Raw genomic sequence first — 27,864 nt, 5'->3', positions numbered from 1 at the left:
CTTATAGGAGGCAAAGAAGCAGTTTTCATGATTTTATTACAATCAATATATCCTGATAAATCATGTAACCATATGCAAATGTTTCTGTGAATCATTGTGGTATATCCAGGTGTCAAACTTCGGAAAAACTCAAAATACAGGACTATATTTCTAAATATACAGTATGGTACTTTGGTTTAAACTCATTTTCCTAGACTTTAATAGGAAGATTAATTTGATTCAATCATTAGTGAGACATTACTGTCCAAATAACTACAGATGCAAAGTCTCAAAATTTTTACCAAACAGTTGACTTTGTTAATAAGATCAGTTTAACATTCAGTAATGACAGGCACACAGGTGAATGAAGCAGGAGATTTAACACTATTGCATATCACACAAGCAGTCACACTAACACAGGGATCAATCCTTCAGTTTCAATAACAATATGTAATTCAAGTAAAATATTCATGTGCTTTGAAAAAAATGAAATGAAATTGAATGGACCACTACATCTCTGCTCTTTCAAAGTATCACATAAGTCTGGACAAAGCAAAGGCACTCTTGATCCTTGAGTAGTTGGGTGAATTTTATGAAACACGTCCTAGATACATCATAGTATTTTTTTAAGTAAATTTAAGGCTGGTGTTGGCACTGTTAACATTATGCCATACTTCTGTATATTCTTAGGACTGTAAGGAGTCAGAATAATAAAAAAAAGTCATTTATATAATTAAAATTAGCATAAATTAAAAGCAGGACAACATAAACTACCAGAGCGTACAGTATATATACTTTACAAATTAAATATAGCATTATTTTTTACTATTACAGTAATGTGAAAATCTTTAAAACGTTAAAAAAACTACCATATGAAGAAGTATAGTAGACGTATTGCACAGATTGCATCTGGTATGTTGTTGCACAAACAGTTTATACAACCACTTATATCCTTCTTTTCAAATCAAATGAATCTGTAAATTTAGTAAAGGGTGTACCGCATATCGTATTTAGAAAGTAAAACGTTAAAACTTTGGGTTTCTAGGCAGGATCGTGCACAGTGTCTCCGTCTAAACTGAAATAGAGCCTTCCCTGAAGTTGGTTTTCCCAATCAAAACATTTAGCAAAGTGGCTTTTCCCTCTCTGCACTCCTTCTGGGCTTTTTTAATGATGTCATCAAGCTGCGAATCATCCTCTCGCCCAACCAGGTAACCCTTGCCCCCATAACCATCGGCTACTATATGATAATCTGCAAGTAAAAGACAAAATCAATACATACTCCAAATATACATTTCTCCAATGTAGTATGCAGAAAGCAGGTCAAAGGTCAGTTTTGCAGTTTTCTTGAAAAATACTTTTCTGAGATTTGCTAACCCATAAGACCATAGGAGATAAGAGGACTAAAAATAAGTTATTAACTGCTATAGATACCAAGAAAGTCTCAGGGTTGAACTGTATTGGTTTAACAATACCCAAGTAAATTATTGTTACTGTAAGCAAAAGTATGCTAAAGGTCAAACAACATAATGTTCACAGCCTTGCCAACAATAAAGATGCTGAATGTCTGGAAATGTATTTATACGACACTACCGGCAGAATAATATGTTATCTGATTTTACAGATAGTTTGTTTTATCAACAAATATTAATTTTGTAGTACCCCAGGGGTTTTCAGCAGTGCAGACGTCTACTCGGAGTACAGACATATTAACCTCAGCATTGTTTCAGCATTGGTTACACTATGACAGTAAAGAGCATGCCATTTAACTAAAAGTAAAACATTCTCCGGATGACTGGAAAAACGGTAAGCGGGGGATTTTATGCTAAGTAAGCACCACGGCAACTGCCCTTCTTTTGCAAACCTTAGACAAAATATTCCTTATGATCCAGAAGTTTAAATACAGCAGTTTGTGCAGAGTTTGATTTCTAACAAATGTCCTTTACAAAAATGCAATAGCAGGGTTTCAGTCACGTGATTTTGATGACGCGCGAGGGCGGGTCTAAGGGCAGATGGAGGGCAGGAAGTAAAAATCTGAATACGTCTAATGGAGGGAACCGTTGCAGAGTCCGTATTGTACAGAATTAGATCCAGTTTCAAGACATAGATACAAGGAGTTTATTAACATATGTTAGACGTGACCCTTACCTCATGAAGATGAGTGCGTTTTCGGTAGAACTGAAAGATTTACCGACAGTCAAGGCTGTTGACATCACCGATTATCAACGACATCGTATCGATGGGGATAATGTCACCAAAGTCTTGACTACTACTGTAATGGAATTTTTGTTGAAAGTATTTTTTTGCCAGATCTTAAACTTTGGGATGGTGTGTGGTTCCTAATGTTGAATGTTTTTTTAGAAACTGTATACTTCCAGAAATACCGCGACAGCGAGTTACAATCTTACATGTGTAATGTGATGAAAGGATATGAACTCCAAGCACTCTTTAAAGTAGGCTGTGTAATATATTTCTGTTATATCAATAGTGTCGTATGAGACAAGATGACATTTTGAATATTGTTGTGATTAAATGCCATTGGTTTATTTACAAGATTTTTTAAACAATTGTTATAATAACTACAAGAACATGGTGTGCAATAATACATTGGCATCCATTTCATTTCATATAATACATATTGCTAGTACAATTAGATTAGGGGATAAAAATATTACATTTGAAAACACATGATGTGACTGATGACCCTCCCTCCTCATTACTCTAATGTGATGACAGACTCCAAAAGATTAGACAAGACACAGCAAATAACAGGCATTTATAAATCTTCAAGCTAAATCTTTCAGCCAGGACTAGGCCTTAGTTTAATTATGAAATATAACTAGTTTTAACAAACATGCCTTACTAAAAACATTACTTGTGTGCATTTTGAAGCAAAACAAAGGGCACTGATGTGTTTTAAGATGTCAGTGAAGGTCGTTTTCAATTTGGACAGCTCTTACATTTATTTAGCAAACTAAAATGAACTATTCAAATTTAGACAGCACAGACATAGGACCACATGTGATGTAGGGTTTGCACAGCTAAAAAAAATCTGAATTAAAACTAAGAAGTTGGGGAGCCCTGTGTAGAACTTTGTCATCTTAGTGGTTTGGTCCAAAGATCTCTCAGCTCTGTTGTGTTATGTCTCAGAACATCCTTCATCTTCTCAATGTCATCCATCATCAGCTCAGTCTGGCATCCAGCATCTGTATAGCCTGCAATATAGCAGTGGGGAGCATAATTAGTTACAGGTGAAACTTGAGAAATTAGAATATTGTGCAAAAGTTCACTTATTTCAGTAATTCAACTTATAGGTGAAACCTTTTTACAATATTTTAATTTTTCGAGTATCACCTGAAATTCATGAATGAATTATGTGAATTTTTGTGGAGTTGGTTGACAACCTTTTAACAAACATTCAAGTTCTCTGGTCCAATTACACAGGGTGATTTTCTGACAATCACATTTGTAACATTGAATAATAATGCTAGTTACACATCTTAGTACAATAATTTACCTTGATCATTTAATGTCCCATTCCCACTGATGCCCTCTGATTGTGAGTAGTTGTCAGCTGGCTGCTTCGGTTCGGAGCTCTCGGCTGTCTGCGTCAAATCCGGGCTCTCAGCTGTCTATTGGAGATCCAATAGCCTCTGTACATTCCGACCGTGTTTGTTGGTATTTCTTAAACATCTTCATCTGCTCTTGTTGCAGAGATGCCTATGATTTGAGTTTAGTTTTTGGTAAGTTAAACGAGGTTGAATGTCGGAGCCCATTAGCGTCACACAAAGCACTAGGGCAGCTTAAAATGTAGAAATGAGGTCCATTAGACTACCGGTTACTTAATAATCATTACTACGTAAATGAGCATTTAACGTCAACCTAATGTTATATAAACACAGCAACAAAAACCAAGTTATATATCAACATACCTCCGACCAAGTGATCGCTGCGGGCATTAGCAGAGTTTGCTCCTCCCGGCGGCAGACGTAAGCTTAAAATCCACTTTTTCCGTCGTTGTTTTGTGAGATTTTTACATTTTTCACCTTTATGAACGACAATCTTTGGAACTCTATAAACCCCCTTTCCTTTTTCTCGGTTAGAACGATTGGAACAGCCGTAAATTACACAAAACATAGGCATTTTAACATACGGCAGATGAAGCTACTTCACTTCCTGCCCTCCATCTGAGTTTCGCGCTTTCGCGAAGCAGCAATGTGACGTCACGTGAAACCAACTCAAAATTTAGTATTTTTGTAGAAACCTACCCATATTTGAGAGGTGATAAAAAAATCAAGATTTCTTTTCCATTTGTTAGTTTGTTTAAAAGCAGAGGGTCTGTTCTTTCATTTGATATATTGTATGTTTATATATTTATATAAGAACATTTTCTGGAAGGCATTAAACTTTAAAAATGCTGACACTGGCTGGAAACTTCTTAAAAAAAAACCCACGCTGGTGGAGAAAGAGTTAAAAGATCTTAATTGATAGGCCATATTAGGGATGCTCCGATCAGGATTTTTGCAGCCGATACCGATTACCAATTTGTTATCTTCGTGATTATCTTCGATACTGCTTCTGATACCGATTTTTAAAAGCTGACATGCTTGCTCTTTGATGACTGTAACTGTTAACATTTTTTCTAAATTAAGTAATACCACAGATGTTGTCTTTGTTATATTACTTGCAGTAATTAGGTATATTATTATTTTAAAGGTGCGGTGTGTAATTTTTAGAAGGATCTCTTGACAAAAATGCAAAATAATATACAAAACTATATTATTAGGGGTGTATAAAGACCTTTCATAATGAACCATTATGTGTTTATTAACTTAGAACGAGACCTTTTTATCTACATACACCGAGGATCCCCTTACATGGAAGTCGCCATTTTGTGCAGTCATTTTTCTACAGAAGCCCTTAACATCCAAATTTTTTTACTAAGTTGTCTCCGACGATGACATGTTTGTCTGGTGGTGGCTACCTTAGCTTTTCTATTTGTTTCAAAAGCGAGGAGTGAGCAGTGGATTAATTGCAATTCGCAACCTCACCACTAGATGCCGCTAAAATTTACACACTGCACCTTTAATAGAAAATCTAATAAATTAGCACAACAAATGTTTTTTTTCTGCAAAAAGAAATTTAATATGCCTTTAAAAAGGTTTATGTCTGTTAAAAATTATGAAAATAAAATACTTCACAGTCTTTACTGTATGAATTAAATATAAACACATTCGTATGAAATATAACATTTCTTTAGTCAAGAGAAGAGAGTGATTTTATTAAAAGATTAATTGGGTTACTGTAGCTTTAAGACGTGAGAGAGAGATCGCTGTATTCACATGCTCTATTGACAGGCTGCTGTGTGTGCGTGCGTCAGGTGTACGCAGACAAGAGCAGCTGTTAGGAAATTAAAGTTTAAACACACAAAACTTTAAAACGCATGCAAATAATAAACTTTTGGCATGAGGATGCAATTGTCTGTGATAGATATGTGTTGTATACGATGTTTGACGGGGATGTGAAGACGTTTCGCGCTGTTGACCGGAGCGCGTCCTCAAAAAAAATACACATATCTCTGTAAAGGCAGAGAGAGAAATACAAATCTGCACGTAGCACATGAACCACAGGTATATATAAAAATGCTCGCACTATGTAAAAAATAGTCTCTAATTGCAGCCGCATTCAGGATCCCTATGATGACAAAAGTAAACAAAAAAAAAATCGGTTCATGAGATCGGCAAATTTAGCGAGTACCGATCGAGTCATTTAATGACATTATCAGCCGATACCGATCGGTGCATCCCTATTTTTTTGCCATATTTTTGCCACTTTGTTGTCCTATGATTTTCTCTTGTTTTTATTAATGTAAAGCTGCTTTGGAACAATTAAACAATAGGCTTTATGCCCAGCTGCACTACTTCCTGCCATTATTGGACAAACTGATTAATCCAGGTGTGCCTGACCTCAGTAGTCACAAACAGATCGATTAATCCAGGTGTGCCTAACCTCAGTAGCCACAACAACAATAATCAGACACACCTGGATTAATCAGTTTGTCCAATAATGGCAGACAGGAAACAAGGAGCTGGCTGAAGTTCAGGAAGTAGTGCAGCTGGGCATAAAGCCTATTGTGAAAAGCGTTATACAAATAAAATGTAATATTTTTATGAACCACAAAACTCAAAAAGGAGATTTACTTTTGTAAACGCTATTCAACTACTGGAATTATTGACTTGACATGCTAAATCATGACAATATGACACAATTTAGCACAAAGTATGAACTGATAAGAGTAAAGCATCTTACCTGTGAAGGAAAGACCACAGGCTACATTGCTCCCGAGCATAGGCACTTGTTCTCTGGAGATCTGACTCCAGCAGGCATCATTTCCCACCAGAGCTATCACTGGGGTCTGACATAAGATGAAAAACGCTATTACAACCATTCACGACAAAGTAAGTCGCAATGAGGGCCTTTTTAAAGCAATACTAGTTTTCAACCATAAATTTAACCCTGCATATTCTTTTAACACCTTTAATGTTACAAATTGTAAACTTTAATTCATATAATCTCATAAATTGGGACGCTGTAAAAGCTCTGTCTATCAGTGTTAAAAACTAATATTAAGCAAACTAGACTTTGTCCTCAGTTTAATGTATCCATATGCAAGTTGTGGTTTCCATACCTTGTGCCGTGTAAAGGTATCGAATTCAGCAACGCTGTATCCCAGAGAACCATCGCCGTATACGATCCATACCTGTAAGCAACATAAAGAAGAGCGTTTAAATTTTTAATGTCCACCAGTCCAAGAGACTGATATAACAGCATCTAATACTATTTAACTTCTAGTGTACGGTCTCACCTCAGAGTCAGGTCGACAAAGCTTCGCTCCCAGAGCAAACCCTCCTCCAACACCCAGAGTCCCAAAAGCACCTGATACAAACAACAGAGGCCATAGATCACATGCAGTGTTTGACAAATCAAGAGTGCAGATTTATTTATAAAAACATGCTCACACAATCAGACTAAAAACATTACAGCCCTGCTAACCTGGGTCCAGCCATCGCAAGGGACCTCGCGGCCTCATGATATAAGCAGCACTACCGACGAAATCTCCCCCATCTGTCACTATGATACTGTCCTCGTTCAACAGCTCATCTACCCGGTGCAGAACATTAAGAGGGTTTAGATGCCTCTCGGTCTTCTCATCTGCTTTAGCTCTGAGATAAATAAATAAGGAGTGAGACAAAACTAAAGGTATGAGAAAAAGCTAGCATCTAAGTAAAAATAGTAAGGTAGGAGAAAGATCACCTGTTAGCCTTTTCTTTAATGTTGTCTCCTTCTTTCAGGCTTTGAGGCCATTCCTCTGGGCATTTGTGTCCCTTTAGGGCTTTGGAGAGACGCAGGAGGAAAGAGCCAGCATCGCCTGAATCAGTTGGAAAAGAAATGCTGCAAAGTTACAACTTCTTACTGGTTATATATCTAATATTTTTATGTATAGATTACAATAAAGACTTTAAAAAATGAAGTTCTTCACCTTGAACGGCCACCGTTGGTTTCCAGAACATGTCTGAGTTCTTCAGCAGCTGACTTTTGTCTCTGTTGACTGCGATGATTTTACTCCGTCTGTTCAGCACTCTTCCATAACTCAGTCTGAAGTCACAAACTGTGCCTATAAACCAAAACAAAGCATCTACAGTCACAGATAAAACACAATTGAGCCTTTATCATCAGAATATAACCACAACAGGAAAGATACGGCACGAACACTTCACTTGTCCATCAGATGGCGCTGTTTCTCACCTGCCAGCAGCACAAGGTCAGCATCCTTCAGGGCATCTCTTCTGTTTTGTCTGATGTGCAGTGGACTGTTCTTACCCAGCATGCCTCGGGACATCCCACCCAGAAAGCAGGGAATACCTAAAGACTCTAAGGCCTTTCTGTTATAAACATATAGGGGAAAAAAAAACATTCAAATCCAATGCGGCCTATTTTGACCAATGCATAGAGTAACTATCAAATTTATAAACATAGTCGATGATTTTATGATCACATCCTACACTCTAAAAAACATTGGGTTGTTTTTTCAACCCAACTGCTGGGTTGAGCCAGTTGGGTTATTTTGTTGGGTTGTTGTATCAGTGTTGGGTACTTTTTGTGTAACCCAACTCGTTGGGTTAAATGTTGGGTAATTTTGAAGCAGAGCTAACTTAATAGATACATATAGCCGTTTCTCAATATTACTTTGTCTAGTCCACAAAATGTATTTTTAAGATAAGTTTAGATGAGAATATATGTATAATGTTGAAATTTGCAGTCAATTTGTAAAGAGAGCGCCAATTTTAAAATTTTATTACACATAGTCGGAATGTTCCAGGCAAAATGATGGTTCACATGACTGTTATTAAACTAGTTTTATTCGCTTCCGTTGGCTAGTCTGCAATGTCCAGTAAATCTAAACTATGTTTATGCTTGCTTTTAAATTATTTAAATATTTTGTTTGATCAAACGTTTTATGAAATGTGTCTCATGGCTTGTTTTAACAGAAACGTCATTTTAGATAACGTTAGAAGGTAACGTATTCTAATGGTTTAGAAATCCAGTTTAAAACAGATAACGTTAATATGAGGAAGAAACGTGTACTTTTTAAATAAATAATTTTGTCCTGGAGAAGCTAAAACAATGGAATGTGGAGGTTCTGATACCAGCTTTTACCAAGTTCTTTACAGGTAACATGAAAATGCACTTGTTTGTCTTTTATTATTCAAAGTTATATGTTGATATTACAATGAGGCATATCAAAGCATTTCTTTATTAAGAATCCCTGATTATTTAGCTGTGAGTATGCCATTTTCAAAAGTGGTATGTAAGGTTGCACAATTAAAGGCATAGTTTGACCAAAAATGATATTAAACCCATGATTTACTCACGCCCAAGCCATCCGCGAGGCATATGTCCATCATGTTTTAGACAAACAAATTTTCAGTTATTTTAGAAAATGTCTTAGATCTTTCAGTTAATCAAATGTAAAGTTACGGTGTCAACTCCTTCAAGTTAAAAAAATGTGCATCCATCCTTCACAAAAGAAATCCACACGGCTCCACGATGATAAACAAAAGGGCTTCTGAGGGTAATCCGCGCCGTTTTGTTGTAGAAATATCCACATTTAAAACTTTATAAATGAAAATAACTACCTTCCAGTAACACCGCCATCTTAGATTTGGACGCAACCAAGATGGCGGCGTTACCGTAACTTTACATTTGATCAACCGAAAGATCCAAGACACCCTCCAAAACAACCGAAAATGTGTTAGTCTGAAAGATGATGGACATATGCATCTCGGATGGCTTTGAGGTGAGCAAATCCGGGGCTTCATATAATTTTTGGCCAAACTATCCCTCTAATTGTATAAAATTGTCAAGCGCATCTCATTGGTTCTGTGATTAGTAGTAAATTGCCATCATCTGAAAACAGGTGAAGCACCATTTACTACATGCAGCCGTAGTTCACTGAAAAGCTAGCCCATATATTGTTCGTTATTGCATAAATTAACATTAAAGATTTATTGAAAATGAATGCATGATTTGTCATTTTCAGAGTTCACAAGACTTCTCTATGTTATTACCTGACCATGCCGAAAAGCTATTTGAAACTTGGGCACTGCATTTTACAGACAGAATCCTGCAACTTCCCATCCAGGAACATCAACAAATCACCTCCAGGTACACTTGAGAATACAAAGTTGTTTGCTGAGTATTATGACAATGAAGTTACTAATTTAACCTAAACATTAATCTCTACAGAACCCCATGATGATATTCCAACTCCTGTCTACAAAAGTGGAAAAAAATCTTAAGTCTACATGTAAGTAATGGAAGTGTTACACACTTTGCTTTGCAAGCAACATAAAACATTTAATATTTTTTTTGTAAACTAGCAAGTAGGGATGGGCAATATATAAACGATATGCAATATAAACGATAGAAAATTGGCATACGATAGAGATTTATCGCGATAATGCGTGTTGATGACACAATCTACCCGCGAACTTTAGAGCCACAAGCTGCAGCCAAATAATCATGGATGAAAGCATCAGCGAAACAGGAACTCGTGAAAAAGACCGATGCAACATCTATTTTTGGATTTAAGCCATAAGTTACATAAGTTAACTGCTGCTCCACACGCGAAATTGGCATTATGGTCTAGTAGTAATTGTGAAACATGCAATATATATATATATGAAGAGTTAGGTTCCAAAACGCAATAAATCCATTTTGACAAATTTTGGTAAAAACGTGTTTTCTATACCAATAAAGTGACAAGATGAAAACAACGATTTTCTGTTACAAACTTTCACACAGCATCTTTAGGTTATAAAAACATAAAAAATTCAAATCCATAAATTGATTTTCAAAGATTTATTATAAAAACAGATTATTTTTCCACAAAATGCAATAAATCCATGACAAGCTTTTAGTCAAAATGCTATAAATCTATTGAATTAATAGCCTATATAAATGTGCATTTATCTTTGCCATGTTATATTCATTAAGTTGACTAGTTGTACACACTAATTAAAAATATAAACATTAATGTTATTAATCAAAACACTTACTTTGTCATATTAAGATCACTGTCATTGCGGTTATACTTGACGTCTTCGCTTAACGTCTTTCACAGCGATCAGCTGTAAAATGTTTTTGGTCCTGCTCGATTTTCGTTGACTTTGAGTAAAATTATGTAAAGTTTTTCATAAGATCCTCTGGGGTCAATGTGTTAGCATGAGAAGCTTGATGCTGTCGGGAGAACAAGCACCCGTCTCCCGAGTGCCTCACAGGGAAATTATTAGATGTTGATGGCTTACGTTTCTTTCCAATTACAGAAAACCATCACAGGTTTAGCGATGCAATTAAAGTATTATTTTGTTTTGTTTGTTGATCACAAAGTACAAAGTAGATGAGGAAAACTAGGACTCTGTGTACTCAGCGCGCCGCCATGTTTGTTTACATTGCGTGAATGGTGCGCTGTGGGATTTATTGCGTTCTGTAAAAAAGGGGGAGTGGCGTTTATCGCATTTTGGGAAAAAGGGAGAAAAGATGACAGAATAACACAGCGGATATTGGTTTTTGCGTAAAATTAATAATTTACTTTTAACTAATTACCTGATATAATAATTATTTTGGCAGTAACTCTTTTTTTTTTCAAAAATGGCATTTATCGCGTTTTGGAACCAAACTCTTCATATATATATATATATATATATATATATATATTAGTATAGTCCCCACAAGCATTTAAAGTGTTGTGTTATAAAAATAATTAACTGTGATTTTAAAAGTAGATCACCACACAAAAAAGTCTGGACACCCCTGCTGTAGAGTGTGTCAGGCAAAAGTTCCAGCTAAGAGAGGTAACAAGACTAATCTGGCCATAACGGTTTACTTTTACTTACTTTTTTAGCAGTTTGGCTTTTGTAAGCGTCTATATAACCTGTTCTGAAACGAGTCTATTGAATTATTATTTCGCAATACATATCGCTATCGCAAGAGGCTGCAATGTATAACGCAATATGGATTTTAGGCCATATCGCCCATCCCTAGCAAGTAGACATGTTTACAAGTAGGAATAGAGTTAAAACTCGGACAAGAAAAAATGTCTTACACTTCCACATCTAAAACATTAACTTTAGGGACAAACTTTAATGTCCAGCCCTGTATTTGTTACATAAAGTGTTGGCTATATTAAGCAATAATGGCAAGGATGCAGATTGTTGTGAAATCTGAAAATTGGGCTTACTGTCAGGTAAAGTGATGTGGCAGAATCTATAATTACTGTGAATCTGAGAAGAAATGGTATATTGTAAGGTTATTGAAATAAAACATAAATTTATACATTTCATTACAATTAAACTAGATGGTACATTTGTGTGTATGAAATATGAATTGTTTGGTTTTGTATAATAATGCTGCATCATGCATTTAGAGTCTTTGCTTGCATTCTAACAAGTGTTTGTCTGTTTTCAACAGTTGGGACCAACATGGTTGCATTCTTGTGAGAGGCTGAGGTGACAAAACCATTCCCCTTTGTCCTTGGATTGGAAGATGGCGATCTCTGCCATCAAGCCTTCGTTGTTTTTGACAGACAGTCACTCCAGCAATACACCCTCCTTGCTGATGTTGACATGTTTTAAACTTTTTTTTATGTTCTGGACATTTAATGTTTTGGAAGCAGTGCACATCAGTGTGGGTGTTTTTGCAGACCGTTGTTTACAAACTCACAAGAACGGAATTCCCTTTTGTAAGAAGTCTGTGTAGTTATTTCATTTGTCATGCTAAGGTGATGATTCATGTTGATCATATGTTGACTGTTTGTGCAACTATGTGTTGATCTTATTTGTTACATTAACTATTTCTTATTACACGGTTCTGTAAAATGCTAGATTCTGATTGGCCAGTCGTGACATTCTACTACTGCTAAAAACTAAAAACTCAGATGCTGTAAATCATTTTGACAGGTACAGTTTAATATTAGTAGTAGAAGAACTTTATTGGGGCAATTGGATTTGCGGCGCAGTCTCAAGGCACTACATGACAACATATAACAAAAAACAATACGATACATTACAAAAACACTAAAATACATACATACAAATAAAATACCATCGGGTCTAACCCTGCCAGCTGGACAGATAGCTTATTTTAATTGATTTAACGCCTTAATGGCTTGTGGTACAAAATAAAATTTTGATCTGTTCTTGGTCATAAGAGATGGGCAGAAACGACGCCTAGATGGTAATAAATTAAAATGGGATGCTAATGGGTGTGTGTGATCGCATACAATGTTTTTGGCTTTTTTCAACATTCTGTCCTTGTAGATGATATTAAACAAAAATTAAATGTCAATTTCTATTAATAACATATCCGACATTACATTTACAAATTATTAAACCAATGTGTTCGTGATATTTGTCCTGAAGAAACTGTTGGGGCTTTTTTGTGATAACCTGCTGCCAATACATTATCCCTTACTTGTACAACTTTTTACTTTTGTAATGTTAACTGGGCATCTGTCATTTTAGATTATGAGATATGAAATATACATTTTTTTATCAGAAATGTGATTTTTTGTGTAGGGCTATGTACTCTTTTATTGTTCATGTGCAATAAATATGCTTTTTTAATTAAATCAATGCTTTGTTATTTATAGACACCACAATGAAAGGTATGAAAGCAATTTAAACCACCAAAATTTCAGCTTTAAACACATTAACCAAACATTGGGTTGTTGCAACAGTTTTAATAAGCTGCGGATTGAAGTGCTGGCTGCTCCCCGCAGTGCTGAAGACCCGCTCTCTGACGGAGTACTGGTGGCACATATGCAGATATTTACGTGCAAAATTTGGAAAGCGCGGAGGAGTCGTTGGGTTAGTAAAATAACGAAATTATAGCTTTTAAATAGAAAAAAAATATTTATGTAAAGAGATTAAAAAGTGCTTAAAAGTGCACAACTCTTCTTCAGTGGATTAAAGCTACTTTTTCCCCTTATGTGCAACCTATAGTAGTTGGGATAGTAAAATAACAAAATAATAGATTTTAAGTACAGAATAGTATTTATGTAAAATATATATTAAAATAAAAAGTGCACAAGTCTTCTTAAGTGGAAGTAATAAAGTAAAATAACGAATAATAATTATATAATAACGAATAATAACGAAAAATTAAAATACCCCCCTCCCACCTAACGATATCATCGTCCATCGCGATGGTTTACGTAACCATCGTCAACTGCCAATTTATGGGGACATCGCCCAACCCTAGTTGTACAATCTACCCAACTCGTTGGGTTAATTTTTTTAACCCATCTGTTGGGTAGAAATAACTTTTTGTTGCATATTCTGTATGTATATATATATATATATATATATATATATATATATATATATATATATATATATATATATATATATATATATATATATATATATATATATATATATATATATGTATTTTTAAGTTGAAAACATTGTAAAAATATATATTTTATTTATATATATTTTAAATTCTTCTTAAAAAATATCCTAAAAAATGCGTTAAAACTTAATGCGGAGCGAAGTCTAGTCAAATCCTTAGTTTCAGGTCGGTCGTTAGTATTAATTCATTACTGTTTGATCTTACATACATTATATTATACCAAATATTATACACTAACCCCAAATCTAAGCGAAGTTTGAGGACTTGACAAAGTAGGCTATCATCATTTAAACAGACTCAAAACACCAAGAGCCCGGAGCAAATGAAAAAACACATCTACATAACCGACTGCTCAGTCGCCATTTAAATATCTTCTCAGTTTAGTTTGACATGTATTTGTGAATAAAGAAAACCGTATTTATCCTACCTGCTTCGGTGAAAGCCCGTTCTTCTGACTAGATACAATAATGCTTTGCTTTAAACAGCCATGTGCAGTTATCCGGTTCATTTTCAAAAGAGCACCGCATATAATAAATGTTCTCCGTTTCATTTCGTTCTCCGTGTCTGTCTCCTTATTAACAAAATAAAGTAGACTTTAAACAGAAAGCTTACAAATCTATCATGATGTGTTGATTCGGGCGGCGGAGAAGCACGTTTAATAACACGTGAGCCCTCACTGAGCCAGTGGCCAAATACGGCGCGGCGCGGACAAACCCGGAGATAAAAGGAAAAACTTAAATTCGTCTGCAATCTGCATTGCCAAACAATCAGAAATACATACAAATTAATGTTCATGTATATTTTACATTTAAGTTTGTAAAAGACAGTATAGATGAAGTGAAAAAGCATCAAATAAGTTGTTACCCTTTGGTGGCACATTAAAAACAAACAAACATTCGAATAGCATTTTTTAAATTCGAATTATTATTGCCATTCGAATATCCGTGCCCATCCCTAGTCAAGATCAAATGCCTGACAGGATATTTTCACAGACTAACACACGTCACGTCTCAGGCATAAACTACAGTATTTAAAATAGCATATATGCATTAGTTATAGTTTCTATTTAATTTATAGAGCAATTCACGCAAAGATATTAGGTTAACTATAGTCTATATAGAAGAGAGTAAGTGTATGTCGACTCGCAGCGGAGTGGGGAGGGGGCGTGGCATCACGATGGTGACTCTCCATCGTAATGTCAGTCAACCATCACGATGGACGATGATATCGTCTATCGGCACAACCCTATGTACAACCCAACTTGTTGGGTTAAAATAACCCAGCATTGGGTTGGTCCATATTTAACCCGACGTTTTTTAGCGTGTAGGATACCCTTTGAACTTAAAGCTTAAATGACCAAAACCTTAAGATTAAGGTCTGGTTTCACAGACAAGGTTAAGCTAAAGCCAGGATTAGGACTTAAATATTATAAACATGCATTACAAAATGACGTTACTTGTGTGCATCTTGAGACAAATCTGTGGCAATGGCATATTTTAAGATCTGTCAGTACAAGTTATTTTCAATTGAGAAATTCAAACATGAGTTTTAAGCCTCCAGGGCAAATTTAGGTTGGGCATTAATATACATTTCTTTATAAAATGATTTCTTTTGTCTTTTAAATGAGTGAGTTATGTGTCATCAATGGTGACTCTTTCAATAATGCAAAGTGTGCAAAACTGTACATAAGGCAAAAGGTAATTAAAGCTAAAATATAATAAACATTCTTAACTAATTAATTCCCATAAATTATTTTATTTTATTCTTATTTTATACATTTAACACCTTTATAATGAATAACGAATGATTAAGTCTTAAAGTGGCCATGTCACAAGATTTTAAGATGTCAAATAAATCTTTGGTGTCCCCAGAGCACATATATGTTAAGTTTTAGCTCAAAATACCATATAAATAATTTATTATAGCATGTAAAAATTGACACTTTGTAGGTGTGAGCAAAAATGTGGCGTTTTGGGGTGCGTCCTTTAAAATGCAAATGAGCTGATGAAGTGCAAACACTGATCACAATGATGGCGGTTTGTTGCAATTGAAACTCAATTGTACTGTGAGTTATTTTCTCTCTTTTTCTCTACACTAAATGGCAGTGCTGTGATTGGATAGGACAGATTAAGGGGAAGTATTATGAGATCATAAGGAGAGCCAAATTTCAACAACCTATTTTTTCATGTGCTTGTAGAGAATGGTTTACCAAAACTAAGTACTGAGTTGATCTTTTTCACATTTTCTAGGTTAATAGAAGCACTGGGGACCCAATCATAGCACTTAAACATGGAAAAAGTCAGATTTTCATGCCATGGCCCCTTTAAGTAGAGGTCTTCTCGGCTCCAAAGAAATGTACCAGACCCGAAATGACTTGAATCACTTTTTACCCGAACCTGACGTGCATAAATCATTTAAAAATAAAAACCGACCCGAGACAAACCTGAGGCAATTTTTTTAACCCGACTTGACCTGAATGTAAACGGCACCGACGTGTGTCATTCAAAATAGTCTTGTATTGTGATGTGCATCGTATCGTGGCCTTGTATCGGGATACGTATTGTATCGGGAAATTGTTGGCGATACACAGCCCTAACACATGAGACAATTCGGGTTGTCTCGGGTACAATCGGAAAAACACATTCATTTAAAATTACACAAGACTAGGGGTGGGCGGTATGAGCAAAAATTTATATCAAGGTATTTTCACTCTTCAGCCGGTATAACGGTACTGTATGTTGCCATATGAGAGAAAACATTTTGGAGTCACACTGTAGTAAACCTTAGTTAAATTACTAGCAAAATTTGTATTTTTAACCTTATGTAACTAATAAGTGAGGCATTGGACGTATAGACATGATTTTTTATCTTTTCCTATTTTTTCCTTAAAAAGTGCCATTATGTGGATTGGTGGAGTCATCTTCTTGTGCATATTAATCACTAAAATTTGAAGTATGAAAGTATTGAAATTAGTATGATCATTTGCTGGTAGGCTATGTGTCTTATTACAATGTTTTACGCTACATCCAACAACTTTAAAGCTGTGTGCTGTGTATATCTTGTGTCTGTTTGATTTATAAATATACAAAGAACAAGATTTTCTTTTTGTTGTTAATATGAACATCTGATGGAAGATGCCATCTCACTTTAAATTATTATTAATCCCTGAACGCATTAATAAATGCAGTTTATTAATACAAGTTAGTTATATTAATAAATGTATTTATTGCATTTAATTTAATTAACCAGCAGATTCACAGTGCCAAAAACACTCCACTCATACGTTTTTATGCGTAAATATGTACTATGTATTGTTTAATAGCCTCTCTAATGAATAAATCTGCATTAAAAAAACAAAATTTACCATTAAAGGCTGTTTTTAATGTGTTTGGTATGTTGCTTACGTTATCCGCTAAAGGACTCAGAAGTGCAATTCATTTAACCGTAACTCCTCAACCATTTGCGCTATCAAAAAAAGGAATGGTTCCTAAAAGATAAATTGCACTTTTTGGCAAATTATGGTTTATTACGGTAATGTCTTGCTTTCCGTCCTCCAATCGCTGATGTTATATGGAGAGCGCGTGCAGGGCGCAGTAGAGAGCAGATCTGAGTGAAAAGGGAGTAACACCGTTAAACGACTTTGAAGCAGTGAGGTAAAAAAGCCTCCTAAATGTATAACACTGTTGACGCGCTGTTGGTGCCTTGGGTGTTTAAGTTGATTTTTAATAAATCAGTGTTGATTTTGTTCGCTTCTGAGTCCTCTTATGTTTCAGAACCTGGTAATGCTTAGGTAAGCCACGGCCTTGTTTCTCGCCAAACTCGCTGTATACAGATCACAACACCTGAAATATAGGCTTTGGCAGGATTTGCGTGCACTATTATGTGCATCCTATTAAAAAAAAATTATGATAAAAAATGAATTGAAGTGCGATCGGAGCTTTTCGTTTTATGTTTCTGTGGACAGTGCATCTCAGGAACGAAGGTATGACTTTTAAGACTTGGGTAAACTCCCGCGGGGTCTTAAAAAAATAACATTCAGAAAGTTAAATTCAAGTCATAGGATGAAGATCTGGGCGTTTTAAGGCCTTAGATATAACTTTCTGAAGGTCAGTTTTCTTAACACCCGGCAGGAACCCTGATAAGTGCAAAAATAGAATGTAAAATATGTAACGCCGGTATCAACGGTTTTGCAAAATCCATATCATGGCATGACACAATACCGGTAATTACTATCATACAGGTTTATCGCCCACCCCTACACGAGACCCAATGCCGCTGTTATTATACCCAACACCGGGGCACACATATAACTGTTAGACCCGAACCCGCTTGGGTCAGACCTTGGATTTTCGGATCTAAGTGGACCCGTGAAGACCTCAAAAAGTCAAAGATCTGATACCCAGAATGAATGAATCCATAGACTGATTTATCTGATACACATTGGGTGAATAAAACAATGTTAAAATCACCTGATATCATCCACAGGTGTAGGTGGTAAGGTTGCCTGGCTGCCCAACAGTATAACAGGTTTCTTGGCTCTGCTCACCAGTTCCACACATTTTTGGATCTGGAAATGGGAAAACAATAAACATTTTGAGTGAAGATGTGTCAATGTGATCACTGATTATGTTACGTAATCTGCTGTGATCGGGGCAAAAGTCACAGCTTTCAATGTTAGTTCCCCTCGGTGGTAGAGCATTGCATTAACAGCACAAAAGGTCATCAGCTCAAATCCAATAAACACATATACTGATAAAAAATGTATAGGCTACCTTGTGTGTAATGCACTAGTCCCTTTGGATTTAACATGTTTACCTGATCCTCTGTGGCCTGAGGGATGTGAACAGGAAGCGGAGACAGATCACGGCTTTCCCATGCTCCAGCGAATAAGTTACATAAGTGATTCTTAAGATACCATGCAAAAAACAAACAAATGACACTTTAAAATGATTTTCACTCACACCAAGAGAAGTTATTAATTAAGTCATAGTGTAATAATAATAATAATATCATTGTGAATACTGAGAAATGTTCATACCATGCTATGATTTTCCCCATTAGTCCTTTAGGAGTGTTTTTAGGGGCAAACTCTTTTTCCACCACATGGTAAGGGTAAAGCGTGTCTATGGGGAACTCAATAAACACAGGGCCTGTAAAAGTATTAGACAATGTTAAATTCTTTGATTTCAACAAATGTAGCATGAACTTGTGATTTAAAAAACAGCTTTACCTGGTGTGCCAGACTGTGCGATGCTTAATGCTTTTCTTACAGTAGGAACAATTTCTCTCACGGTTCTTATTGAAGCACAAAACTTACACAGCGGCTTGAAGAGGGACATCTGGTCAATATCCTGCAGTGCACCTCTACCCTAAAATGCAGAAGAATAGCACAATATTTTAGTAAATAGAGATAATGGATACACAAGAGGATGATTGATGGGTTATGCTTATAAACAATGATTTAAGGTCTGGACTGAAGCTCAGACGCAGCTGTAGAGACCAATACATGCCGAATAATGAAATGGCCAATTTGTTTTCAAACTGGTTTCCTGAACACTCCCTCTGCCTGCCATTGGTCTGGTCAGAACATACTTTTGACAACTGTTTAAGGTGTTTAAGTTGTTTTAAATACCTAATGATGGCAAGCAATTTCATTAGTAAAAACCGGTTAAGTGTGATCTTTTTGAAAGATATAATCATGAGGTCATAGGTCAAAGAATATACCAGTCAGGAACATATGGTATCATGATGAGTAGACAACTCTACAAAATGTACTTCATCAATGATCAAGAATTTAATGGCATCTAATCTTTGAACTTCAGTAGCTACGTTTACATGCAACCAAATAATCAATTCGTGATCGTATTGATGGTTCAATCGTATTAAAAAGCCTTCATGTACACACCTTAAAGGGATAGTTCACCCAAAAATGAAAACTCTGTCATCGTTTACTCATTCTCATGTGGTTACAAACCTGTATAAGTTTCTTTGTTCTGATGAACACAAAGGAAGATATTTGTCATAATCCTGCCAGTCTTTCATAATAGTTCATAGTTGTTCATGGTCATGGGGCAGGATCGTGGTAGTACCCATGTTTTGTGTGGCAGCACATGGCTTTTTGTTTGGGTAGTGTGCTGCTGTGTCTCGTTCATTTCCCCGCCCCCTTGTCTCCTCGTTAATTAATTATTGGTTAACTCCCCTCACCTGTCCATACCTTGTTATCTTGTTTAGTTTTCCTTATTTAATTCCCTCTTGTCTTTTGTCCTGTCCTGGATCTTTTTGTATTGTTTCTGCATGTCAGTTGTGTGTTTTCCAGTTAAAATATCTAGGTCTAGTCTAAGTCGTGTTCAGTGTCAAGTTTGTCTTAGTTTATGTTGTTTGCCCCCACGAGGGTTTTTGTTTCTTGTGAGTCAAATAAAGTGTTCTGTTTACCCCCGTCATCGTCTGCGATTGGGTTCTTCTGTCTCAAAACCCTGACAATATTTTGAGAAAATGACAAGAGCGTGCGCAGCGTTGCCAAGTGCTCTGCTTTTGGTTGAGTGCAGATTTGGACTACTGTTTAAACTGTTTCCGCGAGTTGATTTTTTTCTGCAGGTTAAAATGAAAGGATTTCGTTCATTAGTTATTGGTATTTAGACTGTGATATAGTCATTGGGATACTTTTGGGTTAGTTTTGAATTTGCGAATCTGGCAACCCTGACTGTGTGCTTGCACAGACGTTTGGTTTGGATTATACAGGATGTACATGTAAACAAACATTTAAATATGTACATATATTCACATATGTGAATGACGAAAAGCGTTTTTTATGGAAATGTGAAAAAGAATTTCCCTAAGGGGACAATAAATATATACTAATACTGCTATACTACTACTACTAATCAGATTGCAATGTTTAGGGTGCATGTAAATTGTATTGTCATTACCTCCAATCAGATTAAATTCAGTGGGATTGACAACATTTTGTGCATGTAAACATACTAGCCAATAAAACACTGAAAATTCATTGACACAGTAAAACAAAAGAAATATTTTTTGTGCATAGACATGCAAAATGTTTTGTGTATAGACATACCAAATATATTATGTTTCAGAATTAAATGTATAAAATTACAACTACAATTATTTTCATAATCGATTAATCTGGCATTTTTCGATTAATCGACTAATCAAATAAAATATAAATATTTACTTAATTAGATGTTTTCACATATTATAGCTAAATAAGGCACTAAATTAGGGGATTTAGATATTTTAAGCCTTAAATAAAAAAGTTTGTGCAACTTTTAAATAGTAAACATCTTGTAAAAATATCAATTAACAAAATTAACTGAGTCTTCAGGGATGTGCTGAGAATTTTGCCACGGATTAATCAACTCATTTTAATCTTCAGCTTCAGACCTTGATGAATATTAAGATGATTTGTTATTAACACAATAAATAAGCCATTATGATATGAAAGTGGTGATGCGTTGTTACAGTAATAAAAACCTGGATTTCCCCCTTACTTTAAATTAAATCAGGTGCTTGTGGTTACTATTTTAATGAAAACCCAACAACAATTAAACAAATACAAACTCACTTATATTAAAGGAACGGTGAATCAAAAAAAGAATTTTAACTTGATATTCTGTTATATAAGAGGTCATCATACTTAAATTAACATCCTGCAGCTTGAGATTAGTTTTTGGACCAAGCCATTAAAACAGTCGATTTAGGAATGTGCTGAAATAAGACGTCAGACTAGAATTTAAACACCTCCTCCATACAATGACCACTTTTGTAGCCCTGCTCACAGATTCGCGTGACACACATGTGGGCCAGGATCAAAGCAAAAAATGCAATGTCTAAACAATCAGTAAACATGTCTTTAAAGATTGCCAAATGTAACCAAAATGACTTTTAAATACATTTTTCCTGAGAGACTTTTATTTTGACACAGTGATCTGTTATTAGTACCCATGGAAACGGAGTGCTCGGTTGTGGAAGAACCGTCGGGGAAGAACACAGACGCTGTATAACCTTAACTCGGATTTTTTAGACCTTAACCCGCAATTTAGATTCTGATGCCCGCTTACTGCGTTGTATACGGTAATTTAGGCAAGTTGCGTTTGAAAGGTCCAACACTCAACAAAGCATTTTTAATCATATAACTTTGGTATGTAACGTTACGTGTATGTAAGAGCAACCTCACAAGCACAATAGAAATATACAAAGTTATTGATAAGGACTTATCAGCCGCGTTTTAGATTCTGATGCTCGCTTACTGTGTTGTATACGGTAATTTTGTCCAATCATAGCAGTGGGCGTTTACATCCAGGTCTTCAATGCGGCCCGCCCCTTCAAACGAACCATTTCTCAAGACAGCCACTAATCCATGTTACAAAATAGCTTATTAATTATTGCTTTTGATGTTTTTGAATGTAAAAACCATGCAAACATCATAAGTAGACCTCAGACAACAGTATAAAACAATAAAATCGACAGATTCATTGCCCCTTTAAAGGATATTAAACCTTTATTAACCAGCGTTCGTTTGTGTTTTTGTTTCCGTGCTTTTAAACCAACCTGGCTTTAATTAAAAGCGCACAACAAATGCGAAATGTCATAATCGATTTGTATCGATTAGTTGTTGCAGCTCTAAAAATTATCAAATCAAACCATCACTGTTACAGTTCAAGGCTGCTTCTGTGAGAAGTGAGGAAATCTCACTTTCATAGCAATATGAAGAACAGATAAGGCTGAGGTGTTTCAGCACAACAGCAAGAGCAGAGGGCATGCGTGCAGGTAAGACTTATCTAAAGTAACTCATTAAAGTGTGAAAGTCTACATGCTGACCTGCAGGAGAGTCCCAGCTGCACCACCGATAAGAAGCAGCGGAGATTCGGCCATCTGAGCGTTCTTCACCGCAGTGACCGTGTTAGTAAGCCCGGGTCCCGCTGTAACTGCAGCCACACCCACTGTGCCTACAGTAGCGAAATACAAGATTTTGTCTCTGTTATTTAAATCATAGCAGCATATTCTAGCAGATCTACCAGAACAACTTCTTCCCCTCAGAGGTTCTTGCTTCTTACCAGAAAGTCTTGCCACGGCGTCGGCTGCAAACACAGCTGTGGCCTCGTGCCGTGTGTCAACAATGCGGATGCCCAGTTTCTCGCAGGCCACCAGGATGGGTGAGATGTGTCCACCCACCAACGTGAAAACGAATTTGACCCCGTGAGCCCGCAAAACCTCTGCCACGCTCTCTCCTCCATGTCGTGGGCTCTTTGTCTCTGTCTGTGTGTGGTAGAAATGCTTATAGTTACTAAGACAGTTTCAAAGTTTGGAAGTTTCATTCACTGCATTGTTTCTGTCAACAAGTCTTACTGTTCGGGTAAAAACAATTTTAAATGGCTAAGAGAACGGAAGACTAAACAGATGTCAGCCTGAAGGTGTGATTTTCTGTCTCCTTGGAAATCAGCCAAACTTTTTTTAAACAAGGTCCTAAAACAAGATGTTGTTATAGGCTAACATTTTTTGGCAACACTAAAAGACTGTCAACTAGATGTTTAAGATCAATGATTAGAGCTGTCAGCAGCTGAAAAGAATGAAACAATATGCGGTTATTACGCAAGAGCAGTCTTGCACATGCAGACCTGTCAAACAGCTGGGTCAATGACATAACATAACATGCCTATTTTTGTGTCCTGGGACATTATGTACTTTAAAAATAGCTTGATACATTTATGACATGTGTCACTTTATTTTATAAAATCTAGTTAGTTTTAATAAATTTTTAGTATTAATTTAATAATAAATATTCATTTTTTGGTATCTTAAACTTGTAAAATGGCAACTGTCCATTCAAATGAGCAGTTTAAGACAAATGTTATAATTGTGTTTAAAGTATTAAAAATTCAAAGTAAGATACTTTGTCATTATTTTATGTTCAAAACCTTTTCTATAAACACATTTCATGAATGTCAGTAGTTTTTGGGTGGTTAGAATTATTGAAAAACTTTTCTCCAACAATTTGGCTGTTCCTCAGTGAACCTCAGGAGGTCTTTATTATGGCTGAATGAAGAGTTTGTAGATTTCTCTCAAATACTGAAAAAAATAGTAGTTTAAAGTAGAGCTGCAAATTTAGACTATTTTTTCAACCGATTAGTCTATCGATTATTTTTTCGATTAATCGAATAGTCTAAAGATTTTTTTTACAAATAATAAATGTAACATCTGCTATTAATGCCAACATTTTATTGAAGCATTTTCTCAATTAAACAAATACACAAACAGTGCCAGTGCCAAGGAAAATATAACAAATCAAAACAAGTCCAACATTAATTCAGCCTAACATAAACAGTGCAAAAGGGGCATTATTCACCTTAAACAAATAAAATATATTAATATTAAAGAAGTAAAATAAAAATAAATCAAACTGAATAATAACTCCTTATTAATATAAAAACATGTCCCGCTCTTTATTGTTCCAGCCCTAGTGCTAATCATAAACTAATGAAGAGTCATCATTAACTACAAAATGACTCACATGAAATCATTGTTTATTAATACATTAACTAAAAAACATGTCATGTTGTACTTAATGATGACTCTTCATTAGTTTATGATTAGTACATGCATTTACTCAGCATTAGTTCTGACTGAAGTAAAAATAAGTTAATTGTGATTCATGAACCCTTATTATAAAATGTAACCATTATATTATTACTGTTAATATTATTACTATCAGTAGTAACGTTACTGCATTCTCATTTAGCATCAACTTTAACATTGAACTTTTCTTAAGTCTCGGGTAAATACAAATTTAGTTAGTATGATCTTCTAATATTTTATAAACGGCGTTTACGCTGCTGTTACTTTAAATAAACGCATGTCAGGAATACCTAACGAGACGAGCTTTTATAATATCTGCGCACATAGCAAAAAAATAAGCTATGGGAACTCCGCGCTGACAGATGGCTTTCAGTGCACGCGGTCACATGCCCATCTCAGTGTAACACAGTAACTTATTATTTCATAACTTATTAATATAAAAAGTTAAACATGTCCCGCTCTATATTTACTGTTTCAACATACTGCCCAGACGCGATGCAATGTCGTGTCTGTCAGGCGTCTCGCAGCTCGTATTAAACTAAGATGTAAACACATCTGTATTAAGCACCATATATGCCTGCATTGATTCTATTGTTGTATAAAAACTTACTGTAAAAATTCAAATACTTACGCTGCCGTCGCGTCATTCTGAGGTCGGAGAGCTCCAGGTTGTTTTCTTTTAAGATGATCATGATTCATGCACAGATGTTGCGCTGCTGTGGTATGCCATTTCAGTTTTACACAGTATGTGTTTTATTTGGTCTCTGCTTAAAGTATTCCCACACTTTTGATCACGTTCTGGCTGTTTGGTATATTATCCGGTCGGAGCTGAAGCCGCCTTCATTTGAAAACGTAAACAATGCGACGCATCGACGCATTTCCGGCAAATCGACGTAATTACGTAATCGACGTAATCGACTACGTCGACGCGTCGTTCCAGCCCTAGTTTAAAGGTGCAATAGAATGTAAAATTGTATTTATTTAGGCATAGATGAATAATAAGAGTTTTGTACATTGAGCCTTAAACACAACTGTTTCCTCCTTCTTATTTAAACTGTGTGCATGCAAAAGACCGCTGGAAAACAGGCCAATCTCAACATAACACTGTCATGTTACAGTCGAGATGTACACCCCAACATTAAATTACACATTAAATTAAGTACAATGTTGTTACAATGCTAAAAACAAAGCTGCGACTGCTGAGTAACCCCCCCCCCCCCAGACTTCGGAGGACAACTTTATTTTTATTCATATGAAGGTTTAAAAAACGCATATATTGATTTAAAAAAAAAACAGGTGAAAGAAAAAGAAACCAACTCCGAATGTCAAATACATAAGATGAAAACAAGAAAAGGAAATTTGGGGGGTACACACCAGTTACAGTAGGTACACATATACAGACAGACAGACAGACATAAACAGACATAGATAGACAGACAGATAGAGACAGACAGACAGATAGGCAGAGAGAGGCAGATATAGACAAACAAACATACAGAGACAGACTTACAGAAACATACAGACATACAGGCGAGGATTTATGAGTGTAGGGTTGGTATAACTGTACGTGTGTCTGTTAGGTGCTGTTGGGGGGTGAAGATAGAGGTGGTTAGAGTGAAGGGTGGGACGGGGTTGATGGGAATGTACTTGGTTCACATTAACTGGTGAATTTGTAGAAAAATTATGAAAGGTTTCCAGGTTTCTTTGAAGGCAGATATATTATTGTTTTATGCGCTATGGTGATTAGGTTAGTCCAATGGATTATATGCTATATGCTAGTTAATGCATAAAGTATGTTTACACACACACATACATGCACGCGCGCGCACACCCACACACACATTCTGGTTTTCATCTTTTGTGGGGACATTCCATAGACGTAATGGTTTTTATACTGTACAAACTGTATTCTATTCATTCTCCCTAACCTAAACCCTAATTGCAACCATCACAGAAAACTTTCTGCTACTTCACATTTTCAATAAACCTCATTCTGTTTGATTTATAAGCCTGTTTCCTCATAGGGACCTCAAAATGTCCCCACAAGGTCATAAAAATACTGGTATTCCTATCTTTGTGGGCACAACGTGATAATTACCAGGTACACAAACACACACAAACAAACACACACACAGAACAACTGAATTGACCTGCTCTGAGCCAATCAGAGCACAGCGCAGCATTATTATTCATGACCCTTTCAAATAAGGTAATAATTCTGAAGAGAAATCATAGGGTTGTAAATGAACATGTCTCCAATTTCATAATATTTGCACAAATAAAGCCACATACCTTCTATATTTATTTCAGAAAATCCTCCTTATTATATTGAAATGTGTGCTTTCATTATTTTAAACAGATTACCAAAAACTAATGTAGGCAAGGTTCTGGGAACCAAACATTGTTAGCTGTAACATTATACACTACCGTACCGCCCCCCTGTCAAACTTTTATACTTTTTATTTTTGGATAATAGTAAAATCAACTATCAAATAACTAAATGTAACTTCCAAAAATAAATTTAAACTGACATGTTAAAAAATAGTCATCCTTTGCCTTAAACATTGCACAAATACCCTTACCCTTTTATCAAGCAGCTTTTTGCAATCTCACTTTCAAATGTTTTGTAAATATTATTAAAGGAGTTTCCATCTATTACAGACACAGGTTTTTTCTTTTTTTGGTCCACGTCATTCATATTAATAGCATTTTGTAATTACAACGTACCTACATGTAATTACAACTTTATATTTTAAACACTGCTTTTGGAAAATGTTAAGTGTCCATTCTATTTGTCATATCTATCTAGTGAAAGTGTTAAAGTATAAACTGCAGTCGTCCTAAATATTGTAAAAACGTTATAATACATAATTTCCTTACATACCTTATGAAACAGCTGATAAAGTAAGCCAAGTTTATAAGCTGCAAGGACGAGACCCGCAAGAGCAGCACCCAGAGTGCCCAAAACTAAACAAATGCCCATCGCTGCGGTGACTGCGACCTGAAGTCCAGCGAAAGCAGGAAAACAAATCAATAACCGAGCCCCTCACAATGACGTTTCAAATGGACCTTTTCCGCGCATTTGCTGGATAATTTTGCGTTGGCTTCAACACGCAGTCACGTTTGATCTTGGAATGCAAAGGTTAATGTAAGATAACATTATACCTCCTCCTCTGGATAAATGTCGTCAATAACACAAAGCGGTGAATGGACAAAGTGACAGAGAATTGCGCAAAAAGCGGAACACAGATTCCGCTATTTACGTACCTCCCTCTCACGTGCACACTCGAGGCATTCGCTCGTTATCTTTGAGAATAGCAG

General features: G+C 35.8%; 1 protein-coding gene across 1 annotated transcript; it reads right to left on the bottom strand.

The window, feature by feature from the left end:
* Positions 1-19: 19 nt before the first annotated feature.
* ilvbl (ilvB (bacterial acetolactate synthase)-like) lies at positions 20-27,782 on the bottom strand. Its single transcript, XM_073853347.1, has 15 exons — positions 27,428-27,782; positions 23,025-23,226; positions 22,789-22,916; positions 19,181-19,319; positions 18,996-19,100; positions 18,766-18,872; positions 18,420-18,517; positions 7,783-7,919; positions 7,517-7,651; positions 7,291-7,405; positions 7,030-7,199; positions 6,842-6,912; positions 6,665-6,736; positions 6,286-6,391; positions 20-1,228 (listed from the first exon to the last, which is right to left on the bottom strand). The coding sequence occupies exons 1-15, from the start codon at positions 27,524-27,526 to the stop codon at positions 1,050-1,052; spliced, it is 1,863 nt and encodes a 620-aa protein (XP_073709448.1). The 5' UTR covers positions 27,527-27,782; the 3' UTR covers positions 20-1,049.
* Positions 27,783-27,864: the final 82 nt, after the last annotated feature.

This window comes from Misgurnus anguillicaudatus, chromosome 15, assembly GCF_027580225.2.
Source record: "Misgurnus anguillicaudatus chromosome 15, ASM2758022v2, whole genome shotgun sequence".
Classification (NCBI taxonomy): Eukaryota; Metazoa; Chordata; class Actinopteri; order Cypriniformes; family Cobitidae; genus Misgurnus; species Misgurnus anguillicaudatus.
The sequence above is the reverse complement of the archived record's forward strand: the minus strand, read 5'-3'. Positions and strand labels throughout refer to the sequence as shown.